Source organism: Martes martes (assembly GCF_963455335.1).
Source record: "Martes martes genome assembly, chromosome: 12".
Taxonomy (NCBI): Eukaryota; Metazoa; Chordata; class Mammalia; order Carnivora; family Mustelidae; genus Martes; species Martes martes.
Genome location: NC_137900.1, coordinates 2,869,161 through 2,880,332, shown reverse-complemented (window position 1 = coordinate 2,880,332; position 11,172 = coordinate 2,869,161). Strand labels below are relative to the sequence as shown.

The 11,172-nt window shown below is 58.4% G+C and overlaps 1 protein-coding gene across 1 annotated transcript; it reads left to right on the top strand.

Moving 5' to 3' along the window:
* Positions 1 to 462: 462 nt before the first annotated feature.
* On the top strand, positions 463 to 7,766 carry NXNL2 (nucleoredoxin like 2; the record flags this gene model as incomplete). Its single annotated transcript, XM_080819353.1, has 2 exons — positions 463 to 764; positions 7,598 to 7,766. 2 exons carry the CDS (start codon positions 463 to 465, stop codon positions 7,764 to 7,766), a joined length of 471 nt encoding a protein of 156 aa, XP_080675479.1.
* Between the last annotated feature and the right edge of the window lie 3,406 nt (positions 7,767 to 11,172).

Sequence of the window (11,172 nt, the reverse complement as noted above, 5' to 3'; positions counted from 1 at the left end):
GGGCGACTGTGAAGCCTTGTGGAGGCACTGTGTGAGGAGGGTCTGGGAGGAGAGCAAGCAGAGATCCCCCGAGGGTGTGGAGGGCGGAGGCGCCGGGGCGGGCCAGGCAGCTCCGCCTCCTGGAGGCAGGAGCCGCTGCAGACACCGCAGCCTCTGGGTTGCGGGCGTCTGTGAGTTTCCCTTCTTCCCCCAGCGCGCACACCCCTGCCCCAGCGAGAGGCTGAGGCCGAGGCCGGGTGGAAGAGCAGGTGGGTCCCCAGGTCCCCGCAGGGCACGGCTGCCCCGCCCCCCGCAGGGATCTTCCGGCCGCAGGTGTCCGCCCTCACAGGTGTCTGTCCCGTGCAGGTGTCCCTCCTGTGCAAACGTCCGTCCGGTGCAGGTGGCCGTCCCACGTAACAGTCTGTGCCTCGCGCTCACTGCCGCTCCCCACCTCCCGCAGGTGTCCCCCACCCCAACTCAGCCATGGTGGACGTCCTGGGCGGCCGGTGCCTGCTGACCCGCGACGGTGCGTGGGTGGAGGCCGAGGCTGCGCTGCAGAACAAGGTGGTGGCTCTGTACTTCGCCGCGGGCCGGTGCGCGTCCAGCCGCGACTTCGCGCCGCTGCTCCGCCGCTTCTACGCCGAGCTGGTGGCGGAGGCACGGCCTCCCGCCCCCTTGGAGGTGGTGTTCGTGTCCGCGGACCGCAGCGAGCAGGAGATGCTGGACTTCATGCGCGAGCAGCACGGGGCCTGGCTGGCGCTGCCCTTCTACGACCCCCTCCGGCAGTGAGTGGGTCGGGGCTGGGTAGCCCTGTGGGGCTCGTCCCCTACCGCGCGCGCAGGCCTCTCCCCTGTCCCGTCCCTAGTGCTCGCTGCTCCAGCCACCCAGCGGCTCCAGAGGGGCTGCCGCCTCTCCCGGGGCTTGGGGAACCTTGCCGTGTCCCCCTTGCGGGGCCAGGCTGCTGTGGCTGCTGCCGGATCGAGTCCTCCCTCAGAAGGGCTCGCGGCTTGGGGGGGAGTGTGGAAGCGGGAGAGGGAGCCTCAGGAGGCTTAGGTCAGAGCTGGGGACACTGTGGGTGCTGCCATGGTCAGTGGCCCTCGGGGGTGGGGGGCAGCAGGGTCGCCAAGGCTGAAGGAACGCTCTCCCTGCCGGCCTGGGTGCAGTCTGACTGTGATTTCCAAACTGTAGAAAGAACCAAGCCTCTGGACTCCAGCAGAGTTAATGACAGAGGCCAAGAAAATTCACCAAGGAGAGGAGGGAAACAGTGGGAGGGGGTGAGGAGGGGGGACCTGAGGTGAGGAGGGAGGATAGAGAAGGTGGGAGGACAGAGAAAGTCGGATGGAGGAGGTAGGGAGGAGGGGGTGGTAGGAGGAAGGACAGAGAAGGTGGAAGAGAGGAGGGAGGACAGAGAAAGTGGGAGGAAGGAGGTGGTGGGGGAGGACGAAGAAGGCAGGAGGGAGCACGGTGCGGCTCTCAGCGGGGCTGGCAGAGGGGAGTGAGTAGGACACTGATTGTCCGTTGAGGTCTGTGCTATGGCAACAGCCTCCAGACTTGGGTGTACATTGCTCCTCGCAACTGTGTTACCGCAGCATCCCTGTAACAGATGTGGAGTGAGTCTCTGGGTGTGTTTTCCAGGGCCACGCTGCTTTTCTCTGGGGGCTGTTAGTCAGTATGGTGTAACACCCACCTGCCTCCCGTCCCCCTTAACATACGGGGTGGGTGATTGTGAGGACGTGAGTCTCAAGCCTCCCAGGGGGATGCCTCACTCCGGGAAGGTCTGACTGATGGTTGGGGTACGTGACAGTGAAAGTAAGCCTGAGTGGGGTTGTAGCGAGGATGGGTCTCAGGGATTTACCTGGCAAAAGATGTGTTACTGGGTCTCTTCTAGTGGTAGTTGTGAAATGGCTCTGACCTGCGTAGCACTCAAGTCACTTGCAGCTTTTGAGCGAACACACTCAGTTTGGAAAGTGACAGTGTGACCATATGGGTAGTCGGGCAGAGCTGGGGGTCTGGGCAGAGCCTGCTCTGGGGTTTTTTGAGTGGTGATGGAGGCAAGGCATTCACTGCCCAGTGTAATGGTGTTCCTGTGTCTCATTTGTGAGTTTGGAGCTGTGGTGGTGGTCGTGTGCCCCATTTCACAGATGTGCTGCCAAGGCACCGAGGGGGCCTGTGCTCCTCGCTCTGGAACCTGACTTTATGCCCTGGTGCTTCCTTTCCTCTTTCTCTCCCCTCCAAGGGGTTCCAGGGGACCACGAGCCTCAGCCCCTCTGCTCAGCCTCGCCTGGGGAGGGCCTGGCCGGGTTCCTCCTGGTTCTCCTGGGATGTGGTCACAGCCCCCGAGATCCACTGCCTGCAGCCGAGCAGTTCAGGGCCCGGGCGGCCAGCCTGGTCTCTGGAAGAAGCCGGCCTCAGTTTTCCTTCTGTGAGGTTAGCTCCTTGTCCTTCCACTTCCCAGATGGGACCTCAGTAGCGCTCCTTGCAATTTCTGTGGTAGGAAGTGGGCTGTTCCATGGGAATGTTTGGAGCTGCACCCCGAGTTCTGCTCATTCCAGCCTGAATACACAGAATCAGATCACAAGCAACATGGAAGTAGCCCGCACAGGGACGTCTGCAGGCAGCCTTTGGGGAAGTTTCTGGAGGTGTGTGAACACGGCACACTGCGTGGTGCCTGGGGAGGTGGGACCAGGAAAGGAGTCACCTGGGCCCCATTCGGTTGGTCATGGTCAGGGACCCTGGGCTGTCTTCCCTAGTGGCCACCCACTGTGACTGCTGACCTATTGAGTCCAGGATGAGGAGGAGAACTCAGCAGAGAGCCCCCACGGGGGTTCCCTGGGCATGGCCAGTGGCCCGGATGGCTGCTGGGTGACCACAGCCCTCCTGCCTGGGCACACACTTGCTTACTGACATCCCCGCAGCTGGTGCCTCTGAGCAGCCTGAGTGTGGGGATGACGCCATGTCCCGTCTTCCTGCCCTTTGTTACCGGCCAAGGGCCCAAGCCTCAAATTCTGCGTCTGCCAGCAGGAAGTCCTGTCTTCCACCGTCACATGCAAAACCCACTCCATGGCGATTTTCATGGAAGTTATGATCGCTCTGGAACTTCAGCAGGCCCCCAGTCTGCTCTGGCCTCGACTGCCCCCACCATGGCCCCGGTGGATGGATGCATCGGCGTCCAGGCTGACAGGTCTGCGTTGGACGGAGAAGACAGTTGGCTGTGGCTTCGTGTCTTGGGTAGAGAATGGCCCCATTAGAGCTGTCCCCTTGGTGGGGTCCAGTGGGTGCCGCTGCTAAGCTTCTCAACAAGCTTTGTGTTCCAGCTCCCCCGGCCTCCTGACCCAGTACGTCCCTGTCAGGTGCTGATTCTGCTGAGTCTGGTTTTCTCCTCCTTGCTACTTCCCTCACTTAGGCCCTGGACCACTGGCATAGTCTCACTCATCCCCTCTGCCTCAGTGTCCACATCTGATGAACTCTTGTTGTGGAACCTGCCTCCTCTCGTCAAAGGCAGTCTGGTCCCACCGGGGCTACCCCTGCTCTCTGGGGCTCAGTCCATGTTTTGTCTGCCCCACACTCACCTGTTGCCCCCTTTGCACCTGTGTTCCCGCCAGACTGGACGGCTGGTGTTTCAGAACACCGCGTACCGTTCCCACGTCCAGAGCTTGCCCAGGTGCTGCAGCCACCTGACCCTGGAGCCCCCTTCCCCGCTGGCAGCCCCTCCCTGTGCCCCGGGGATGCTGCCCCCTGTGAGGAGTGCCTCCACAGTCTCTAAGCTTGGGGGAGACCCTGTTCAGTGCTTGCTGCCTGTGGGCTGTGTCTCCGGTGGGTGGCTGGAGCAACTGGAGAGATTTGCTGGCCCACAGTCTGCCGGGGGCCAAGATGGGAAGAGGCTGGACCTGGGGTTGCTATGGCAACCTGGAAGGGGTCGTGCCAGGGAGGAGGAGTTTGGTGTGTGTTTGGTGAAGGGAGGGATCCGGGACTGCAACAGCGCCCAGTGCCCAGGGCTGGGAGGAACTCGGATGCCCCCGGACAGTCACAGTGCTCCGAGTTCTCATACCTGCGATGTGCGCGGCTACGGGGCTCTCCTTTCCAAGGCACAGCCTGTTTGCTGGGACACAGTGGAGATGCTTATGAGCCTCTCCGGGCAGCTCCAAGGTTACGGTTGTCCCCAGGTGGAGGCTGCCAGGGCGGGGATTTGAGGGCCCAGAAGGCTGACTCTGAAGATATTCTGGAGCAAATGTCTATTCCAGACTCCACCTCACTCCCCTAAGCCCAGCTTGCCTTGTGCCCCCACCAGTGGTGTCAGAGCTGGTTTTATGTTGCGAGGGATGAGAACACAGCAACAGCTCAAACCTTAAACAGCGAAGGTTGTTGATCGGCTTAACTTCAACACTCCGAAGCCAGGAGCCAGTGTTGAAGAGTAGGGAGGCCAGTGAGGACAGTTTCCTCGGCTTTCTGCCATGTGTGCTCTGTGCTCAGGCTGCCCCCAGTGGCCACCGGGCAAATCCAGTCCCTCCTCGAGGGATCAGAAGGGCTGCTGCGTCTCAGGCTGCACACCCTCACACCTTCTCTTTCCTGGCACACACGCAAGTGCTCTGCGGACCCTCACGGGTTCTGAGTCTGCTAGGTACCCATCCCGGGGCTGGTGGGCAGAGCCATTGGACAGTAGACCAGCTACAACTGGCTGGGGCTCCCCATCAGTAACAGCTAGTGTTTTTTGAGCATTTATGTGCTGATCCCTTAGTGGTGCTGTATGTCTGTTTACCATCTCACCCTCCCAATAACCCAGGCAGGAGGGTTCTGTTTTTCCCATGGTGTAGGGGAGGACTCCGGGGTGTAGGGAGACTGGCTAGCTTGCCCCTGTGCCTCAGCTAGTTGATGCCAGGAAGTGCAGGGCTGCAGATGGCGGGCAGCAAGCCACAGGCTCTACCACCCAGACTGTCAAGGGCACGGTTCTCAGCTTCCCTCCTTGGGCTGACTGGATGGCGGGTGGTGGGGGGGATGCAGGAGACTGGCAGGCCTGAACCCCTGGAGGATTGCGGGCTCCACCCCCACCAGCAGGGGCAGGAGACTCTCCCTGCTGAGGCAGCTGCTGCTGGTCGGGGGACCCCATGCCCAGAGCCCCACTTTTGCCGACCAGCTCGTCCACGGTGGGGCCTGGATCAGGAGCAGCCGCCACACGGGGAACCTGGCAGGGTTGTGGGTGCAGAGTCAGGAATGTGTGTGGGCTCTGCCAGGAGAGGCCCTCACCACCCTCTAGGACACCCCAGGGACCCCTGGCCTTGGGGGTAAGCCCCATCGGGACCATAGTGAGACGGTGGGCATGCTGCCCACAGCAGAGGCCCAGACAGAACCTATCAGCTCCGGCAGCAGGACAGAGCCTCTCATGGGCCACTGCCATTTGCTGCAGCCGTTACAACAAGGGCTACCGGGAGGTTCCTCTTTTCTTCATGTTTGTTTTATGCTTTGGGGAAAGCTAATTTGTTAGGCATTTCAAATTTCTGGGGTTGTACAGGATTCTGAAAACACTGGGGGGGACTTCCCCCCCCTTTCCTGGGTCACACCCTGCACTCCCCCTCCACACCCGCCCCCCCCCCCCCCCCCACTGCCCCAAGTTGCCAGAATTGCCGGCTGGTGAGCAAGGCCTGGGCTTGTCCCCTGGTTGGTGTCTCTCCGCATCTGTGCCTTGCGTTTTTTAGGCCTGGTGTCTGTCAGTAATAACCACGCATGTGTGGTAGCGGACTTGTTTCTCTCAGACATTTGTGACTCCTCACGTGAGTAACTAGGGGACACCGTGCAAACCGGCTTCTAGAAGCTGCTGGAGGGGTAGCCAGGCCAGTGTGGGGTTTCTTGGGGAACCTGCAGTCTGGGCAGCGGTGGGATGTTGCAGGAGTGAGCGTGCCCACCCGCGGACCTCCACGGGCAGGTGGAGTCCACCGTGGGCCGGGACTGGCCACCACCAGACTCCCAGTGCTCCCCTGTCTTCCTTTCTCCGTCGGCTGGTCCTGGCAGAGCCCTGCCCCCTGCTTCTTCCCTGGAGCCAGGTCCGGTTTGTCTGTCTGTGACTTCTGTGCTGGGCGTGCCTTTCCCAGCATCTGCCGCGGTGGCACTGGGCGTGCTTCTCGGATCAAACACATGGTTCGTCTACACAGAGACTTGTTCAGAAAAGAGTGTTTAAGACTACAGCTTAACGTGTCTAATGGTGTCTGCAGCTGGGGGTCCAGAGAATATTCTGCATTGTTCTCTTCTACCGGGGTTGTGGTCTGAGCTGCTGTTTTATGGGTAGCATACCGTTATTTAGTTTTAAAACTCATTCTAAAAATTATTTCGTTTGGTTTCCAATTTCCAATTAGCACAATTTCTGTGTGCTATTGATTATTTGAAACTTATTTATTTTTTAACGATTTTTTAATACGTTTGAGAGAGGATGAGCATGAGCAGGTGGAGGGGCAGAGGGAGGAGCAGGTGGAGGGGCAGAGGGAGAAGCAGGCTCCCTGCTGAGCGGGGAGCCTGACGAGGGTCTTGATCCTGGGACCCTGAGATCATGACCTGAGCCGAAGGTGGATGCTCAGCCCGAGCCACCCAGGTGTCTCTGATTATTTGAAATGTGTTAAGATCCCTTTGTGGCTGAGAGCATGCTGGTTTTGTCACTGTCTTGTGGATGTTTGAAAATGAGGCCATCTCTTTTGGGTGGAGACGGATACATTTTTTCCTGCTTGATTTAGGCTTGTGTTTGTTTGATCTGGGAGCCGGAAGGCAGCAGAAAGGCCGTGGTGGAGGTTATCACCGGGAGATGTGGCACAGGAGGCTCTCATGTGCATCTTTCCTTCCACGCAGACCACAGTCCTGAGGGGGCAGATCAGGGAGATCAGTTACTGTTTGTGGGAGCCCTGAGCGGGCTGGCCTGGGAAGTGGGGAGTGATTTCTCTCAGCCGCCCTGTCTTGAGGATAGTAATCCTGGGGAAGGTTACAGGGAAGAATCAAGAAGGTGGACGCTCCTTCCCATAAATGAGCACAAATAATTTGTAAAAAGGTCTCACAGGGCTGCATTTACAGGAAACAGAGCCAAGAAATGTGTCATAACGTTGGTCAGCCTGTCCTCGAGTTTGCTGGGCAGAAAGTCTCACACGGCTTTGTGTTGGTCTAGAGCTCACGGAGTGTTCACTTGGACTGCCGTGTGCCCCCGATATTTTTCCGCTTCTTGAATGTAGGAGGGATATACATTGATTGGGGTGTCTGTGGTTTTAGAATTGCACTGTCCAGTATGGTTGACACCTGCCACGTGTGACTACTGAAATTTAAATTAGCCGAGATGAAAAAATTGTTTTCTCAGACCTGCAGCACCGTTCAGCTGCTCCGAGGTCCCACACAGCTGTGGGTTGGAGCAGCTCAGGTCTGGAGTCCCTCCTTCCCTTCCGATGCTCCTCTAGGATAGCACTGGCTTAGGACAGCCTGGCAGCAGGGAGAGCAGGTGCAGAGGGCACGGGGGAGGGCGCGCCTGCAGGCTGGGGCAGAGGCTTAGCAGCGTCCGCAGCCCTCGGGGAGGCCCTGGTCCCCTCACAGGTGCCCGTGGGAACCTGTGCGGCCCCTGCTGACCCTACCCTCCCCACCCTCTTCTCTCCCGCAGTGAGCTGAGGACCAGGTACCACATCTCAGTCACCCCCAGGCTGGTGGTTGTGAAACCAAGCGGGGAGGTCATCACCAACAAGGGGAGGAAGCAGGTCCGAGAGCGGGGGCTGGCCTGCTTCCAGAGCTGGGTGGCGGCCGCCAACATCTTTCAGAATTTCTCCGGATGATATGGGGGTCTCCAGGCCCGGGCAGGTGTGCAAGCACGGGAGAAGGGGAGCTGGCTGGTTTCCAGGCTCTGCCTACCCTGGGGGAACTCATGTCAGAGCAGGGGTGCAAACACTGCCCCGAAAGAGTGCTCTCCGGCAGCCTGTGAGGAGTTACTGTGATTATTAGCATAGCTTTCTCAGCGGGAGCTTGAGCTTGAACAGGCGCATGTGGAGCTCCTGGAAACGTGTATTTATACCCACTCTTCAGATGAGATGATATATTTATTGATACATCATCTGGAGCTCTGTTTATGTTGGTGACTTGCTCTCACCCCTGCATTTATTGCCGAAGTTTGCGGAAGCCACATGCTTTAATAAAGAAACCTATTTCCACCGGAGGCCCTGATCTCCTTCTTCCTCGCGGCAAACCAAGTGCGCTTGCAAGGAGGGAGGAGTGCTGTGGGAACACTGTTCTCAAATGCTTGGTTCTGTGTTTCCAAGTCCTTGAGCTTTTCCAGGCTATGTCTGCATCTTCAAGATCCGATGCGCATCTCTGAGAAGCTGCTGGTAGATCCGGGAAGCCGAGGCCCACACGCTATCTTTGCAAAGAAGAGGAGGAGGTGGTCTGTCTGGGGTTCCTCGCCAGCTCCTGCCTCCCCTTGTGCTCGTGCAGCTGGGATCCAGAAATACCGGGTCCCCTCTGACCCAGTTCCCCCCTGCTCCCTGGCCGGAACCCTCGGCTGAGGGTTTGCGGCATGGCTGTCCCTCAGAGGGCACCACACAGACACACCACACACTAAACACACACCACAGGACACACACACACACACACACTGCACAGATACACATGATACAAACAACACATGCACACAGCACACACGCTAAGTATGTTCTCTGAGTCCCTTTCCACCTCCCTCCTCCGTAGCCTTCTGCTCTGGGTCCATGGATACACAGAAAGTGTGTAGTGTGTCTGTCTGTCAGGATAGTTTTTTTTTTTTTTAAAGATTTTATTTATTGGAGAGACATAGACAGAGGGACAGGGAGCACAAACGGGGGAGGGGTGGTGGGAGAGGGAGAAGCAGACTCCCTGGTGGGCGAGGAGCCCAATGGGGGACTGGATCCCAGGACCTGAGATCATGACCTGAGCCGAAGGCAGATGCTGAACCCACTGAGCCACCCAGGCATCCCAGGACAGTAACAGGAGTTTAATATCTTTTTTCTGTGTCATTTCTATTAATCTGAGTTCTTTCCCTCCTTGTTTATTGAGGACTCCAGGGCACCCTGGTGGGTTTGGGGGATTAAGTAGAAGCCCATCGGTTTTCAAAGATTGAAGGGACCCTGTGGGGTTGGTGAGACCACAGTGGGGTTGGGCTCTGAACTCCCCTCTAGAGTGGTCTTGCTGGTTCATTTTGAAGGTGACCCCTCCTGCACTGGCCACCCCTTCCCCCCCCCCCCCCACGCCTTGGCCCACTGTAGGCAGAGGCCTGGCCACGGCTCCTCTGGGCGCCCTGGGTACAGTCCTCTGATTCACGTGGGCTCCCGTGCTCCAGTCCTGTCTTTGGCATGAGAGGCCTCACAGCCACCTCTGGATGCAGGTGTGGAGGGTGTCCCTGGGGCGGGTCTGATGACTCCGACTGTGGGCCGTGGTCCTTGGTGCTGGCACCAGCTCGCATGGCTGTGGTCCTTGGGGTCGGCACTACCTGCTCCCACTAGGCCTCCCAGCATGTCCTACTGTTGTTCGCTCTTGCGTTTCCCCAAATTTAAAACCCCTGTTCTGATTTCACTCTGTGAGGCTGTGCAGTTGCATGTGGTCAAATGGCGGGTTTGCTTGAGCGGCGAGAAGTTCATTTGCAGTGTGCAATACCACAGGGAAGTTTCCTTTTTTAAATTTTTATTTATTTATTTATTTATTTATTTATTTATTTATTTTATTTGTTTATTTGACAGGCAGAGATCACAAGTAGGCAGAGAGGCAGGCGGAGAGAGAGGTGGAAGCAGGCTCCCTGCTGAGCAGAGAGCCCAATGCGGGGCTCAATCCCAGGACCCTGGGATCATGACCTGAGCCGAAAGCAGAGGCTTTAACCCACTGAGCCACCCAGGTGCCCCTCAAATTTTTATTTACTTTAGTGAACCGACCAAGTGCTGTGTGAGCCTCCTTTTCTGTCTTGAATGGCATCTCTCATCTTGCCAAGGCCCCCAGTTGTGTCTGCATGTTTTCTGTGACCTCTGCGTCTGCCTGACATGGTTGTGGAGGAGGAATGTGGCTCAAGACTGTCCCTGCTCGCCGAGGGTGTGGTAGCAAGTCACCCTGGATAAATCTGGATGTGGGTTAGAATCCTGGACCACATCTCTCTGCCCCACAGGGAAGCTCCCTGCAGCCACGGGCTCAGTCCTGCCTTCAGAGAACAGCAGTGGGTAGATAGTAGGATTTCCACTGGTTACCTGCCTCCTGAGACTCCACCTGCTTCTCCCCAAATACAGCTCCAGAATCACTCTGTCTCTCGCAGTTCCTCACATCCGGCGTGTTTAGTGTCTGGGTTTAGTCTGCCAGGCTCCCTGGTCCTCCTGATGCTGCATCCCGGACATGGGGCCTGGCTTTCCTGGAAGAGTCACCCTAACCCACTGCCTGAAAGAAAGCCCCAGTGGGACAGGACCAGGGGATGGGGTGGACTTGTCCATGGAGCAGGTGCTTAGGGAAAGAAGTGTCGTGAGACTTATGGACGACAGGGGCCAGGAAGAACATTTTTCCCGGCTATGGCAAAGCTCTTTGCTGCTGCCGGGTTTTGTAAGACTCTCTGCGGGGTCCCTCTCTCCTCCTCCCCCTCCCAGCTTCAGAAGGAACCCGGTACCCGCAGGCGTGGGGGGCTCCCCTTCCAGTGGGCATGGGGGCGCTCCAGGGTTTCTGCTGCGGAGCTCTCGGCCGGAGGGCCTGCTGCCTCAGGCTTCGGGGGCTGCTCTAACAGCGCGGTTGGTTAAATGCACACACGAACACAAGCGGCCTGTGCAGTCGGAGCTCATCCCGAAGTGCAGAATCGATGGGTTGGAGAGGTTCTCTCCTGCATCCCTGCCCACCGTCCGCTGGGGCAGGAGCCTTCCCCGTGGCCATGAGCCTCCCGCACTCAGGTGCTCTCTGCACACTCTGCCTCTGGTTGCCCGCCTGCCTCCCCCAGGGCTTTAAAGGCCCAGAGGGTCAGTGCAGGACCCCGAGGGTTGGAAGGAACAGGCCATGGGGAGGAGGGACCGCTCTGGGGCTGTGTCAGGAAAGCCCGCCGAGTCTGGATGATCAATAGAACTTGTATGACTCGGGTTTACATAAGAAGTGGCTTTTTCTGTGACAGGACTAGTGGACAGGTGACTACCAGAGCAGACAGTTGACCCAGACACACAGGGACTCCTGCCCGTGTTGTCCACGGAGCGCCCATGGGGA